This window comes from Indicator indicator, chromosome 23 (assembly GCF_027791375.1).
Source record: "Indicator indicator isolate 239-I01 chromosome 23, UM_Iind_1.1, whole genome shotgun sequence".
In the NCBI taxonomy this organism is placed as follows: domain Eukaryota; kingdom Metazoa; phylum Chordata; class Aves; order Piciformes; family Indicatoridae; genus Indicator; species Indicator indicator.
In genome coordinates, this window is record NC_072032.1 from 1,131,852 (window position 1) to 1,147,696 (window position 15,845).

At 57.4% G+C, this 15,845-nt stretch overlaps 1 protein-coding gene across 1 annotated transcript in view; it reads left to right on the top strand.

The window, feature by feature from the left end:
- Positions 1-15,574, top strand: part of RPIA (ribose 5-phosphate isomerase A) — a 22,819-nt gene extending 7,245 nt beyond the window's left edge. The window contains exons 6-12 of the mRNA XM_054391415.1: positions 2,642-2,697; positions 7,453-7,512; positions 8,483-8,547; positions 9,257-9,325; positions 9,796-9,937; positions 12,574-12,673; positions 15,477-15,574. Coding sequence (XP_054247390.1) covers positions 2,642-2,697; positions 7,453-7,512; positions 8,483-8,547; positions 9,257-9,325; positions 9,796-9,937; positions 12,574-12,673; positions 15,477-15,574 — 590 coding nt within the window. The remainder of the gene's footprint in view (positions 1-2,641; positions 2,698-7,452; positions 7,513-8,482; positions 8,548-9,256; positions 9,326-9,795; positions 9,938-12,573; positions 12,674-15,476) is intronic.
- Positions 15,575-15,845: the final 271 nt, after the last annotated feature.

Sequence of the window (15,845 nt, forward strand, 5' to 3'; positions counted from 1 at the left end):
CCCTGCTTCACTGCCAAGCCCTGGCTTGCTCTGTGGCTTTGGGCCATGCAGCTGCTCTGCTTCCGTTAACTGTTGGTGTGCAGCTGACACCCCCAGGGCTCCCTGTGAGCCTGCTGCTGGAGGAGAGTGAAAAGGAGGATTCTGGGTTTGATTTAGTGTTTGGTGTGCCCTGCAGCTGCTTTTCTCTGCTTGCCCAAGGTGCAGCTGTGCTCAGGGTGTGATTCAGTAAATGTGACCACAGTGTTCAAGCGAGGCAGAGGCATTTTTGCAGAGCAAGGGTGGTCATCCTCATGCCTCCTGACAGAGGGGGCAGAGGTGTAACAGTTCCTTGGAAGGGAAAGGAGGTGCTGCACCCTCATCCTGCTCTGCTGTCCCTGGCTGCAGAGCAGAGCAGAGCAGCCCTGTGTGACCGGTGTGCAGCATCAGCCCTCTCACTCCTGGGGTCTTGCTCAGACACAGGGAGGGAATGCAGGATTCACTGTGTCCCACCTGGGTGGCTGGGGAATCCCCTCCAGACCTCCAGCTCCTGAGGGCTGAGGAATCCCCTTGTGACCTCCAGCTCCTGTGGGCAGAATGGGACCAGGAGGTCTCCCATTCCCCAGCAAGGAGGGCTGAGGTCTGGGCACAGCACAGACGTGAAGCAGAGGTGGTGCTGCCCCTTGGCACCCAACTCATCCCTTGCTGGCTATGCATAACCCTCATCTGGGAGCTGGTGTGGGAGCTCAGCTCAGCTCTCTGGGCTTGTGTGCTGGTTTGGGGCCAGACAGATCCTCTCTTGCCCCGAAAGGGACAAAAGAATGAGACTCACACAAACGGATTGGAGAGTGATGGAAAGTTTAAATGGAAAAGCAATTGGTGAAGCTACAAAAAAAACTACAAACTACAAAGCATAGTGACAAAGAGTATCCCAAAGCGTACAGAACCCCTCACAGAATTCCCAAAGGCTTCCCAATCCTTCCCTTCTTCCCACCTGAGGGTAAACCCAAACCCCCCAGGGCTCTTTCTTCCCCCTCCCGCTGCTAGGCAAGTCTCAGGCTGGCCAGGTCTGAGACTGCCCCCCCCTCCATTCTCCTCCTGGCATTAGGCCTAGACAGGCCTAAGAGGCCTTGAGGATACTCCCCCGGCATTACCCGATAAGAGAGGACATCTCCCATGGGAGCGGAGAGGGAAGAAAGAGGAAGAGAATGACTCTGCAGATGGCTTTATAGGGTGCAGGATTTATGGGTAGAAATACGTCGTTTCCTGTGTCCACCCCTGTGGGTGGGCACCCAGGACACCAGAGGTGTATCTCATGCGGCAGTGGCAGGGGGCACCCAGCCTAAACTGCCACAGCTTGTCACCCTCAACTCTGACAGAATTGGTCTCTAAATAACTGGATCTGGTATTAGAAGGGGAATGTCTGTTCCAGGCTGCAAACTTTGACGTCTCAGCTCTGCTGAGCACATTAGCAGTGGACCAGCAGCCTCAGTGACTGCATCTTGAGTCCTTCCAGCAGCAGCAGCCTCACCTGGAAGCATGCATCCATGTGCTTGCTGTGGTGTGAGCTCTTGCTGACTCTGGGGCTGATGGCTTATGCCTAAGTGGTGTAATTAGTGCCCATAATGAGAGCTCAGTAATAGGTGTGGTAGTGATTTGGGGTTAGCCTGGGGGAGGAAAGATCTCCTTCCATTTAATGGCATACTGGACTTCATCAGGCCCTTCCCTGCCATGGGTTTAAATGTTCTGTAATAATTGAATGTGAGGTCCCCAGGGCACCAAGCCAGAAAACCTTTCAGACAGCTGCTGAAGCTTTCTGTTTCCAAGGAGCACAGCAAAAGCCATTGGAGGGAGGGGACTGGGGCTGGTGTCCCGGGTGAGAATTTGCTGACCAGGCTCCTCTGCTGCTGCAGACACAAAGGTAAATGGCTCCCGGTGCCTGGAAGGACTGAGCCAGGCTGGGTGGCTAAACATTTCTGAGTGTGGAAGCTGAGCCTCAGCCTGTGCAGGGTGGCACCTGCTTGCCTTGTGAGCCTGACTGAGTGATTGGCAAACCAAGCAAGTAATTGCAGTGATTCAGAGGGGCTGCTCTGAACTGAGGTTTCTTAAAGTGAAAGCTGCTGTGAGCTTTTCCTTCTGCAGCCAGGAAAGCAGGCTTCTGTGTTTGTGAAAGAAAGACAGAGACCTGCTGGAGAGAATCCAACAGAGAGCCACAGGGTGCTTAGGGACTTGAGCATCTCCCCTGTGAAGGGAGACTGAGAGCCCTGGGGCTGTTTAGTCTGGAGAAGAGAAGGCTGAGAGGGATCTGATCAATGTCTATCAATATCTGAGGGGTGGGTGTCAAGTGGAGGGGGCCAGGCTCTTTTGGGTGGTTCACAGGGATAAGCCAAGAAGCACTGGGTTCAAACTTGAACGGAGAAGATTTCACCTCACCAGGAGGAGAAACTTCTTTCCAGTGAGGATGACAGAGCCCTGGAGCAGGCTGCCCAGGGGGGTTGTGGAGTCTCCTTCTCTGGAGACTTTCCAACCCCACCTGGATGCACTCCTGTGCAGACTGCCCTGGGTGATGCTGCTCTGGCTGGGGGGTTGGAGTGGATGGTGTCTTGAGGTCCCTTCCAGCCTCTGATGTGTTCTGATCCTGTGATCCTGTGTCTTCCCCCTGCAGCCGAGCGAGTTAAAGAAGAGAACCTGAGCATTGTCTGCATCCCCACCTCCTTCCAGGTAAGTGCTCCCCTCCTGTGCTGCTCCAGACACTCAGGGGCTTCCCTTGGGCTGCTCTCCAGCCTGGCTCACTGTGCTGGGAGTTCATGAAAGCACTACTGAAAGCAGCTGTGGTGCAGCCTGCAGATGGACCTCAGGAAGCCTTGAGAACAGGCTGTGTGGATGAGCCAAGGTCAGTGGGATGAGGTTCAACAGAGCCAAGGGCTGGGTGCTCCACCTGGGTCACAACAGCCCCATGGAGGCTCCAAGCTTCACACAGAATCACTGGAAACTGCCCAGCAGAGAAAAACCTGGGCATGCTGGTGGGCAACAGCTGAACACCAGCCAGGGGGTGCCCAGCTGGGCAAGAAGGGCACCAGCAGCCTGGCCTGGAGCAGCAATGCTGTGGGCAGCAGGAGCAGGGCAGGGATGGTGCCCCTGGACTCAGCACTGGGGAGGCCACAGCTTGAGTGCTGGGTTCAGGTTTGGGCTCCTCACTCCACAAAGGGCATTGAGGAGCTGGAGCAGGTCCAGAGAAGGGCAACCAAGCTGGGGAAGGGTCTGGAGAAGAGAGCTGGGGAGGAGCAGCTGAGGGAGCTGGGGGTGTTTGGTGTGGAGAAGAGGAGGCTGAGGGAGACCTCATTGCTCTCTGCAGCTCCTGAGAGGAGGCTGGAGCCAGGTGGGGGTTGGGCTCTGCTCCTATTCTCAGGTGATAGAAGAAGAAATGGTCTCAAGTTGCCCTAGGGGAGGGTTAGGTTGGACTTTAGAAGAAACTTCTTGACTGAAAGGGTTCTCAAAGCTTGGCACAGGCTGCCCAGGGAGGTTGCTGAATTCCCATCCCTGGAGGTGTTTCCCAGAGGCAGAGCTGTGGTGCTGAGGGCCATGGCTTAGCCCCAGCCTGGGCAGAGTTAGGGAAGGGTTGTGCTGAGTGATCTGGGAGGGCTTTGCCAACCACAACAATGCTGTGATTCTGAGCAGGTGCTGCTGGTGCTGTTTCAGCCTGCCCTGAGGTGCAGGGGGCCATGGTGCCAGGGCTGTGTCCTGGAGCTGTGTGGTGACTCTGCTTGTGTTGCTGTCAGTGTGTGACCAGCTCTGGATGCTGCTTGTGGAGAAACTGCTCTGTGGTGGTGACTCCTAATCCACAATTCCTTGGAGACTCTTGGCCTCCTTTGACTCTGGGTCAAGCCCTGAAAACTGTCAGTCAGGCTGCAAGCAGTAATAGGAAGCTGCTGTTTTTTCAGGAGGCACCCAAAGTGCATCAGCTGCCTTCCGGAAGGGATTGCAGGATGGAAATCAGTGGAATCTTCTCCTGGGATTGGGTCAACCCCAGGTGGCTGTTGAGAGGTTTGCAGAGAGTGATAATGTGGCTTGGTGGTTGAAAAGCAGAACTGCTGGGGAAGCTTCTGAGCTGCTTCCCTGTCTTCAGGCAACTGGCTTTGGTCTCTCTGCCTTTGTTCCCTGAGGTGGGAAAGTGCTGCAGAGTGACAGCTGTCACCTTGTCCCCTTCAGGCAGGTAGTGGTGACATGATGTGGACCACCCTCTGCCTCGGTCCCGAGTCAGCCATGTGTCCTTCCCAGCCCTGGTGTGGAACTTGGGGTTCTACTTCTGCCCCAGCTTTGTCACCCTGAGTTCATGCAGCAGTGATGCAGGCTGTGCAGGTGATCTTGGAGGTCTCTGCCAACCTGGTTGGTTCTGTGATTCTGAGGCTGTCCTTGGGGGCTTTCAGGACCTCAGTGACCTGGTGACTGACCCCGAGCAGCCTGGAGGTTGGATAGAGACCAACCTGAATTCCCCTCAACTCTTGTGGCCACTGAAGCTCCTCTTAGCTTGCAGATGTTGTGTGGGGGTGAGTGTGGGGTGCTGGGACTCTCATTTTCCCAGCTGTTGCAAACAGCCAGTGGCCATCTGGGGTGTAACACAAATGGCTGCAGAGGGCAAAAAGTAAAAATTAATTCTGTGGGGTTTTTGGTTTTGTTTTGGGGGTTTTGTTTTTGGTTTTGTTTTCATTTTGTTTTCTTTTTGTTTTCATTTTTTTTTTTTCCTCTTAACCTCTCAGTGCTTCTGTGGCATATGCAGAGTGTGGTGAGAGTCTGTCTTGGACACTGAGGGGCTGGAGTGTCCAGAGAAGGGCAATGAAGCTGGGGAAGGGTCTGGAGAAGAGGGCTGGGGAGGAGCAGCTGAGGGAGCTGGGGGCGTTTGGTGTGGAGAAGAGGAGGCTGAGGGAGACCTCATTGCTCTCTGCAGCTCCCTGAGAGGAGGCTGGAGCCAGGTAGGGGTTGGGCTCTGCTCCCTAGGATCAGGTGAGAGAAGGAGAAGAAATGGCCTGGAATTGTGCCAGGGGAGAGTTAGGTTGGAGGTGAGGAAAAATTTCTTTGCTGCAAGAGTGGTCAGGGATTGGCAGAGGCTGCCCAGGGAGGTGGTGGAGTCCCCATGCCTGGAGGTGTTCCAGAACCCTGTGGCCATGGCACTTGGGGCCATGGTTTGGTGGCCATGGTGGGGTTGGGTTGCTGGTTGGACTGGATGAGCTCAGAGGACTTTTCCAGCTCAAACAATGCAGTGGTTGTGTAAAATGATCCCCATCCTGAGACATGAGCTAGGAACAGTGCTCTGGGTGCAGTCGTTGGGTGCTGGGGGAAGTGCTGGAGCCTGTTGTGCTGTGAAGTGTTGGGGCAATGGTGTAGCACTGCAGGGTTTCTTAGCAGTAAAACAAAGAGGTTGCTGTTAAAGGGAAGGAGAGCCCTGCAGGAGCAGAAATGCCCCAGGCCTGGGGTGCCTCAGGCCTTGGGCAGCCTCTCTGAGCTGGCCAGCTGAGAGCACAGCATCCCCAGGTCAGCAGTGCTGCCTCTTGGTTTTGCTGCGTGCAGGTGGGGCTGGCTGCCTCAGCTCCCTGGGCTTCAATTCTCCTCCTTTCCCTCTTGGCAGTCTGGGTTGTCCCAGCAGCAGCAGTAAGCTAGAGCAGGGTAAGTACCTGTCCCATGGCTGCTGTCTTGTGCCTTCTTCTCACCCACACAGGGCACACAGGGCAAGGTCTGCCATGCCCAGAGCTGTGCAGCTGTCACCACTTCCCTGCCCAGTGTGGGAGCTCTGCTTGGAGTCCTGCTGCTCTGCTCTCATTGCCTTTCCAGCAAGAGAGCCTGAGAGCCACCTCCTTTCCACACCACTGCCTCCCAGGCTGTTGAGGAGCTGGCCTGCATGTCCAGCGCTGTGGCTTTCAGTCCTTGCCATCCCCAGGTCCCTGGACACGCTGTGAGGCCACTGATTTTTTGAGTGTTAGGCCAAACCTAGAGCACAGATCAAGAGCACACAGCCTGTGGGGATAAAGCTGCATGCCATGAAATGCCACAACAAACAAGCCAGCACCACCTGCTGACCTTTCTGAATGCTTCTGGGGTGCTCATAGGTGGGGGTGATGCACTTGGATGGTGTTGATGGGTAAGAGTCATGGGAAGCAGTTGGTTCAGGCTGTGGTGTTAGGGTTTTTGGTCTAGCTACAGCATGGCAGGAGGTTCAGGCTTGAGCAGAGTCTCTGTGTGCAGGGAGCCTCGCTGGGGTGAGTGCAAGTGAGAGGTCCTGCAGCTGGGTCAGAGCAATCCCAGCACAAATGCAGGCTGGGTGAGGAGTGGCTCCAGAGCAGGCTGCAGGAGAAGGCCTTGGGGGTGTCAGGTGGTGACAAACTCCCCAGGAGCCAGCAATGGTCCCTGGCAGCCCAGCAGGCAGCTGTGTGCTGAGCTGCATCCAGAGCAGGGAGAGCAGCAGCACAGGGAGGGGATTCTGCCCCTCTGCTCTGCTCTGCTCAGACCCCACCTGCAGCACTGCCTCCAGCTCTGGGGCCCCCAGCACAAGAAGGACCTGGAGCTGATGGAGAGGGTCCAGATGAGACCATGAAGATGCTGAGGCTGGAGAACCTGCCCTGTGGGGACAGGCTGAGAGAGTTGGGGCTGTTCAGGCTGGAGAAGAGAAGGCTCCAGGGAGACCTTAGAGCAGCCTCCCAGTACCTGAAGAGGCTCCAGGAGATCTGGGGAGGGACTTGTGACAAGGGCTTGGAGTGACAGGATGAGGGACAATGGCTTTGAGCTGGGAGAGGGGAGACTGAGACTGGAGATGAGGAAGAAATTCTTTGCAGTGAGGGTGGTGAGACACTGGCACAGGGAGGCTGTGGATGTCCAAGCCTGGAGGTGTTCAAGGCCAGGCTGGATGAGGCCTTGAGCAAGCTGGGCTGGTGGGAGGTGTCCCTGCCCATGGCAGGGGGTTGGAACTGGATGATCTTTGAGGTCACTTCCATCCCAACCCATTCTGGGTGGGGGGTGTCAGGGGGGTGGGTGTTTCTTGCCAGTATGACCCCCCTGGCATTGTCAGTGCAGCATTCCTGCAGTGCTGGTCTCTTGGCTCCCATTTCTCAGCCAAAGGAAGTCAGAGGGGCTGGGTGGGCACGAGAGGGGAATGTGGCCAAGCTGCACCAACACAGGGCTCCCAGATCCTCTCTGTCTTGGATCCAAGGGATTCCCAGCAGGCTGGTGGTGCTTCCTGCCGTGCAGGATGTGGAGTCCTGTCCCAGCAGCTGAGCCTTTCAGCTCAGCTCAGCTCAGCACAGGGTTTGCTTGTGCTGACAGCGACCTGCTGCTGAATCACTGCTGTGTCCCCACGGCTGCCTGCAGCCTCGCCCCCAGCTCGCCCTGCAGCAGTGGGGCTCCCCATGCTCGCCCCAGCTGAGGAGCTGGCAGAGGGCCTGCTGCCCTTGGCTGCGGGCAGTCACTGGTGTTTGTGTTGGTGCACAGGCTCGCCAGCTGATCCTGCAGAGCGGCCTCACGCTGAGTGACCTGGACCGGCACCCCGAGGTGAGTGCTCACAGCACCCCCGCCTCAGACAGCAGCAGGAGCCTTGGTCCCCTCTTGGGCACAGGACTTCAGGCAGCTCTTGGGGGCCTCTCACTCCCAGAAGGACACTGAGTGTCCAGAGAAGGGCAACAAAGCTGGGGAAGGGTCTGGAGAAGAGGGCTGGGGAGGAGCAGCTGAGGGAGCTGGCAAGAAGAGGAAGCTGAGGGAGACCTCATTGCCCTCTACAGTGCCCTGAGAGGAGGCTGCAGTGAGGTGGGGGTTGGGATCTGCTCCCTAGTCTCAGGTGATACAATGAGAGAAAATGGCCTGAAGCTGTGCCAGGGGAGGCTTAGGTTGGAGATGAGGAACAATTTCTTTGCTTCAGGCGTGGTCAGAGATTGGCACAGGCTGCCCAGGGAGGTGGTGGAGTCCCTATCCCCAGAGGTGTTCCAGAAACCTGTGGCCATGGTTTGGTGGCCATGGTGGGGTTGGGTTGCTGGTTGGACTCAATGATCTTGGAGCTCTTTTCCAAGCCAGACAGCTCTGTGATTCTCTAAACCAGAGCTAGCTTTGTTTGCTTTCCCCCTCAGCTGTAGTCCTGCCTGAGTGCTTGTTTGTTAGCTGGCAAGCAGGCTGCCCAGTTATGGTTCCCCCATGCATTTGGAATCTCTCCCAGGCTGAGGCTTGGTGGTCTGAGATGGAGATGTGGTGTTGCTGAAGTGTTGTGACCAAAGATTTCCCTCAGAAGCCCCCCAGCCCATGGCTCACAACAGCAGAGATGAACTGCTGTGGCCTGCAGCCAGCAGTCGTGTGGGGGAGAGATGGGGCTGGTGCCCTCAGGTGGGTGACACATCAGCTTGTCTCTGGAGAGGCAGCTCTCCAGCTCTCACAACACTTCTGGCTGCTGCTTGGCACCTGACACCCTCCCAAGAGGAGCACCTGGATGCTTCCCAAGAGGGATTTCCACACCAGGCTTCTCCTCTTCCCCCAGCTTGATGTTGCCATCGATGGAGCAGATGAAGTGGACTCTGACCTCAACCTCATCAAAGGTGGAGGGTGAGCCTTGCTGTCCGTCTGCCTGTGTGTGGTGCTGCTGCTGGGTGGCCTCTGAGCATCCTGGCCTGGCTGCAGATGTCTCTGGGGTGGGCTGGGGAGGCTGAGGGGATCCTGTGCAGGGCCATGAGTGCTCCTGAGGTGAGAGTTGGCTTAGGATCTAGAGTGGGGTAGGGAAAGGAGCCCTGGTATGGGACAAGAGCAGCACCAAAACCAGAAAGAAGACAGTGGAGGGGACTGGACTTTGAGACCATCAGGGACACTGAGGAGCAGTCTGCTGTCTGCTTGTGTTTTAAAGGCTGAGAGTTGGGGCTGTACAGCCTAGGGAAGAGAACGCTGGAGAGGAGACCTTAGAGCAGCCTTCCAGTACCTGAAGGGGCTCCAGGAGAGCTGGGGAGGGACTTTGGACAAGAGCTGGGAGTGCCAGGATGAGGGACAGTGGCTTCAAAGTGGAAGAAGCTGGATGTAGATTAGATGTTAGGAGGAAGTTCTTCCCCACAGTAGTGGTGAGGCACTGGAACAGGTTGTCCAGAGAAGGTGTGGAGGCTCCAAGCCTGGCAGTGTTGAAGGCCAGGCTGGATGAGGCCTTGAGTGAGCTGGGCTGTGAGAGGTGTCCCTGCCCATGGCAGGGGGCTGGAAATGGATGAGCTTTAACCCAACCCAAGCCAGTCCAGGACTGTAATATTGATGTGATTTCTTTTTGTGCTTTCAGGGGCTGCCTGACACAGGAGAAGATCGTTGCAGGCTATGCAAAGTGCTTCATCGTCATCGCTGATTACAGGTGACAGTGTGACAGCTGCAGGCAGCTCTCAGCCCCATGGCAAGGCTGGGATGCTGCTCTGTGAGGCCATTACACTCCTTATGCTGGGGCAGACTCCCAGCAAGTCACTTCAGCTTTGCTGCTTCATTTTGAGCTCAGCAGGCCCTGCTTAGGAGCCAGCAGAGCTGCTGAGGGCAGAGCTGCTCAGCTGGGAGCTCAGTGCCTGGCAGCATAGAAGGCGTTTGCCTTTCTGCACAGGCAGCTGCAGGGCAAGGAGCTCATGTCCTGTTTGTCCCAAACGTGTCAGAGCAGGGCTCAGGAGGGAGCAGAGCATCCTGCACTAAGCTGCTCCTCCTGCAGCAGGGCACAGGGGAGCTGCCTGCTGCATCCTCCAGGGGATGCCGCGCCACGAGGGGGAATGTGACTCTGAATGGGGCAGCAATGCCAGGCCTGATGCTAACCAACCCACCCCCCCCCACTTGTGTCCTCAGGAAGAGATCCCAGAGCCTGGGGGAGCACTGGAAGAAGGGAATTCCCATCGAGGTGATCCCCATGGCTTATGTCCCTGTCAGCAGAGCCCTGAGCAGGAGCTTCGGGGGCACGGCGGAGCTGCGGATGGCAGTCAGCAAAGCGGTGAGAACCCCGAGGGACACGCCTGCCTCTGCCCATGCCCAGGGGGCTGCTCTTCACTCAGACTAAAAGCTTTTACTCCTGCCAGTGGTGACCTGTGTAGCTCCTCCTAATTAACCTTCAGTGAGTGAGGCCAAGTGCCAGGTCCTGCATCTGGGTCAGGGCAATCCCAGCACAAATGCAGGCTGGGTGAGGAGTGGCTCCAGAGCAGGCTGCAGGAGAAGGCCTTGGGGGTGTCAGGTGGTGACAAACTCCCCAGGAGCCATCAATGGTCCCTGGCAGCCCAGCAGGCAGCTGTGTGCTGAGCTGCATCCAGAGCAGGGAGAGCAGCAGCACAGGGAGGGGATTCTGCCCCTCTGCTCTGCTCTGCTCAGACCCCACCTGCAGCACTGCTTCCAGCTCTGGGGCCCTCAGCACAAGAAGGACCTGGAGATGATGGAGAGGGTCCAGGGGAAGCCACAGAGGGACTCAAGAGAGCTGGAGAACCTCCCCTGTGGGGACAGGCTGGGAGAGTTGGGGCTGTTCAGGCTGGAGAAGAGAAGGCTGCAGGGACACCTTAGAGCAGCTTCCAGTACCTGAAGAGGCTCCAGGAGAGCTGGGGAGGGACTTGTGACAAGGGCTGGGTGTGACAGGACAAGGGACAACGGCTTTGAGCTGGGAGAGGGGAGACTGAGACTGGAGATGAGGAAGAAATTCTTTGCAGTGAGGGTGGTGAGACACTGGCACAGGTTGCCCAGGGAGGTTGTGGATGTCCCCTCCCTGGAGGTGTTCAAGGCCAAGTTGAACAACCTGGGCTGGTGGGAGGTGTCCCTGCCCATGGAACTGGCTGATCTTGAAGGTCCCTTCCAATCCAAACCACTCTGTGACTAAGTGTTAAGGTGTTCAGGATGCTCACTGAAAGCCTCTCAAGCATCTGTGAGCTGGGAGAGGAGGGCCTGCCAGGCTGGGTGTTGCCTGCAGGGATGCTGGGGGGCTGCAGGACAGTCTGCACTGGCACAGAGGGTCTCAAGCTGGGGCTCTGCTCATGCTCCCTCCCAGGCTCCTCTGTACCACATGAAGTCAGACTAAATTGAACTGGAGCTGCTTGGTGTCATAGGATGACAGGATGGTAGGGGTTGGAAGGGACCCTCAAAGATCATCAAGTCCAACCAACCCCCTGCCAGAGCAGGACCATCGAATCTAGCACAAGTCCTGTGCCACTGTCCTGTCCTCTCCTCAGTGGGGCAATGGGCCTTGGCCAGCCTGGGTGGCTCAGGGGGCTGTCAGCAGCAGGGGCTGGGTGGCACACCTGAAGGCTGGGGTCTTGCTTTTGATGTGTCTGACCCCCTGAGGCCCTAGGGGCTGGGTTTGAGTGCCTGAGAGGAGAAAGAAGTTGTTCTCTGTGGACATGAGAGCAGTCTGGCTCAGGGGAGGCACAGCAGAGCTGCTCCAGCACCAGACATGTCACAGAATCCAGAGTGCCAGGCTGGCAGGGACCCCAGGATCCTCTGCTCCAAGCTTTCCAGGTGATGGTGCAGCTGAAATGAGCTGCCCAGCACCCTGGCAAGCTGAGGCTGCAAACTGTCCCATGCAGGGGATCCACTGCTGCCCTTGGGAGCTGATCCCAGTGTCTGGCTGTGCTCAGGGGCAAACATTTTCCTCTGGAGTGCAATGGGAATGTCCCCAGCAGTCCCTTGTCCCCATCCCCCCTTGGCTTTGCCATGGCACTCCTTGTACCCAGGGAGTCTCCATCCACCCTCCTGGCAGCCATGTCCTTGGAGGATGCGGCTGCCTCCTGGCATATGTGGCTCTGCTCTGTGGAAGGGGCTCCACTGCTCCTTCTGTTGGGCTTGAGAGAGTGCTGGGCACATCTGGGCTGCTGAAATCCAGCAGCTCTTCAGCTCCACAGCCTTCCCATGGTAGGCAGCAGCACCCCCTCACCCCTGGGGCAGAGCAGCCTTGCTTTGGTCTTTGCCTGCAAGAGCCTTTCTGGGCCATGGGTTTGGCATCTCTGCTGAGAGGGTGCAGTGATCAAAGTGCAGCCTTGTGTCCAGCTCCTGCATGGTTCTCTGTGTGCAGGAGAAGGAGCAGTTGGTCTGGGTGATGGTTTTGTGGGCTGTGGACTCCTCTGGTCCACTTGACTGATGACTAAACCATTGTGGGGATGGCTGGACCCCAAGAGGGCTGTGACAGACCCTGGCTGTGCTCAGTAGAGAAGGAGCTCATGGTGACAAGTGGGGTTTGGGTCCTATGAGGAGCAGCTGAGGCAGCTGGGGGTGTTTAAGGGTGGAGAAGAGGAGGCTGAAGGAGACCTCATTGCTCTCTACAGCTCCTTGAAGGGAGTCTGCAGTGAGGTGGGGGTTGGGCTCTGCTCCCTAGTCTCAGGTAATAGAATGAAAGGATATGGCCTGAAATTGTGCCAGGGGAGGGTTAGGTTGGTGATGAGGAACAATTTCTCTGCTGCAAGAGTGGTCAGGGATTGGCACAGGCTGCCCAGGGAGGTGGTGGAGTCCCCATCCCTGGAGGTGTTCCAGAACCCTGTGGCCATGGCACCTGGGGCCATGGTTTGGTGGCCATGGTGGGGTTGGGTTGCTGGTTGGACTGGGTGAGCTCTGAGGCCTTTTCCAACCCAAGCAATTCTATGATTCTGTGCTTCTCAGGGCCCTGTGGTGACAGACAATGGGAACTTCATCCTGGACTGGAAGTTTGACAAGGTCCATGACTGGAGTGAAGTGAACACTGCTATAAAAATGATACCAGGTAATGGCTGTGATGCTGAGCAGCACAGAGCTGGCTAAGGCCTGCTCATGGCACTCAACCCTGGTGGTGGGAGCTGTGCTCTGGGCAGGAGGCAATGTCTGAGTGCTTCCTGCCCTCTTCTGGGTCAGACAATCCCAGCACCATGCTGGGGGGTGAAAGGGGCCTCTGGAGATCATCCTGTCCAACCCTGCTGCTGAAGAAGGGGCACCCTGAGCAGGTCACACAGGAACACATCCAGGTGGGGTTGGAGTATCTCCAGAGAAGGAGACTCCAGAGCCTCTCTGGGCAGCCTGCTCCAGGGCCTTGTCACACACCTTGGTTTATCTTTGAGAGATCAGTCAGCTTGCACCAGCACAGCTGTACCCAGGTGGCCTTTGTGTGCAGTGAACACCTGGGGTGATGCTGGCTGACCTGGGACACCATTTCCCATCAGGCACAGCAGTCCTTTGCTCTTCCTTGCTCTCCTTGAGCCCTTTCACACAGGGACTTTCATGGAGCCCCTGGTGGCTCTGGGAGGAGGCTTTGCACTGGCTTACAGCATTTTCCAGAAGCTGCTTACAGCCTCCTGTAGTCACAGAATGGTTTGGGTTGGAAAAGCTGAGACCATCCAGTCCAACCAGCAACCCAACCCCACCATGGCCACCAAACCATGGCCGCAGGTGCCATGGCCACAGGCTTCTGGAACACCTCCAGGCATGGGGACTCCACCACCTCCCTGGGCAGCCTCTGCCAATCCCTGACCACTCTTGCAGCAGAGAAATTGTTCCTCATCTCCACCTTAACCCTCCCCTGGCACAATTCCCTCCTGTTCCATCATGTAAGAGCAGGCAGAAGAGTGCAGCTGCCCTTGCTGTGGGGTGGAGCAGGTCCCAGCTGGGACTGTAGCTGTTGGTGTGCAGGGGAGCAGCAGGGCCTGACCTTGCTCTTTGCAAACCTCCTGCAGGGACCCTGCTTTGCCCCAGACCTGCTGCCAGGGCCAGCACTGCCTTTGGATGACTCAGGTCTGCCCAGGGGTGGTGGCACTGTGGACTTCAGTGAGCAGCAAAGTGGTGCAGCCACACCTGATTTCTTTCTGGTTGTCTTGGAAAAGCCTGCTCCTGAATCTGCTCAGCTCTGGGATACCTCTTGTGGTATTCTTAATTGTTATCTCAGATACCTATCTGGGCTCACCTCTGGGGAGGCTGCACCTTGAACCCTGAGGTCAGTTTTGGGACCCTCACCCCAAGGACATTGAGGAGCTGGAGCAGGTCCAGATAAGGGCAACAAAGCTGGGAAAGGGTCTGGAGAAGAGGGCTGGGGAGGAGCAGCTGAGGGAGCTGGGGGTGTCTGGTGTGGAGAAGAGGAGGCTGAGGGAGACCTCATTGCTCTCTGCAGCTCCCTAAGGAGCCAGGTTGGGCTCTGCTCCCTAGGATCAGGTGATAGAAAGGATATGCCCTGAAAGTGTGCCAGAGGAGAGTTAGGTTGGAGATGAGGAACAATTTCTTTGCTGCAAGAGTGGTCAGGGATTGGCAGAGGCTGCCCAGGGAGGTGGTGGAGTCCCCATGCCTGGAGGTGTTCCAGAACCCTGTGGCCATGGCACTTGGGGCCAGGGTTTGGTGGCCATGGTGGGGTTGGGTTGCTGGTTGGACTGGATGAGCTCTGAGGCCTTTTCCAACCCAAATGGTTCTGTGGCTCTCTGAAGTCCGTTACAGAGCTGCCTTTGCTGGCTCTGTGCTTGGTCAGGGCAGGAGCATTGGGGTCCTGCTGCACACAGCTCAGTGTCCCCAGCACCCAGCTCTGCATCATCCTGCCCAGGTCAAACACCAGAGCAGGCAGAGGCCATGGCTGTAGGCTGTCAGGAGCTACCAGTAGCTTCTGGTTGCTTGTGTTTGGTGGCCTTGCTTCCCTCAGAGCTGCTGGTGAGGCTGCTTTATGGACCCATTGGCTTCTGCCCTGCTGGAGGAGCAGACTGCTGGGCCTTGGCCTGGGCTCTCTGGGCCAAATGGTTACCCAGCACTTGCTGGCAGGCAGCAGCATGTTGCAGGTTTGAGGCTTTGGCAGGAGCAGCAGGGAGCAGCTGAATGATCTGGGGACAGCTACTGGCCTGGGCTGGCCCTGCTGCAGTGCTCCACAGGAGCTGCAAGGATGCTGAGGGGACTGGACATCTGCCTGGTGAGCAGAGCCTGAGACCTGGCATGGGTAGGCTGGAGAGGAGAAGGCCAAGAGGGATCTGATCAGTGTCTGTAAATATCTGAGGTGGGGGGCAAGAAGAAGGTGCCAGGATCATTTTGGTGTGTCCTGTGACAAGACAAGGGGCAGTGGATAAAAACTGGGACCCAGGAGGTTCCATCTCAACATGAGGAGAAACTTCCTTGGGGTGAGGGTGCTGGAGCCTGGAGCAGTCTGCCCAGAAACGTTGTGGAGTCTCCTTCTCTGGAGCCTTTCCAACCCCTCCTGGATGTGTTCTGTGTACCCTGCCCTGACAGGGGGTTGGACTGGATGAACTCTGGAGGTCCCTTCCAACCACTGCCATTCTGTGATGTGGCTCTAGCCTGCGTCTGTGCCACACACAGGGGGTGAGGGCTGTCTGTGCCACGCACGGGGGTTCAGGGGCTGTCTGTGCCACGCACAGGGGGTGAGGGCTGTCTGTGCCACGCACGGGGGTTCAGGGGCTGTCTGTGCCACGCACAGGGGGTGAGGGCTGTCTGTGCCACGCACGGGGGTTCAGGGGCTGTCTGTGCCATGCACGGGGGGTGAGGGCTGTCTGTGCTATGCACGGGGCTGTCCGTGTGTCCGTGCCTAACCCAGGCTGCCTTCCCCGCAGGCGTAGTGGAGACAGGGCTTTTCCTGGGCATGGCTCAGGCGGTGTACTTCGGGATGCAGGACGGTTCGGTCAGCGTTCTCCAACGCCAGCCCTGCTGACCCGCGGCCCCGCCCCGCCGCCGCTCCGCGCTGCCCTCCCGCCCCTGCCTTAACCGCAGTGCGGCCGCGGCGGCTGCGGGCCCTGCCGCGGGCCCACCGGAGCGACGCCGAACGTTGGTTTTTATGAGCACAAAGAGCAAGGCTCTGCTTCTGGAGAGCTCTATTTTCACTGCCCTGGAGCGGAGGCTTTGCTGGAGAACCAGGGACACGGAGTTGAGTTAAGGGTTTGAGTTTGGTTTCTAAGAGTGCTCCACCAAAAAGAGTCCCCGGG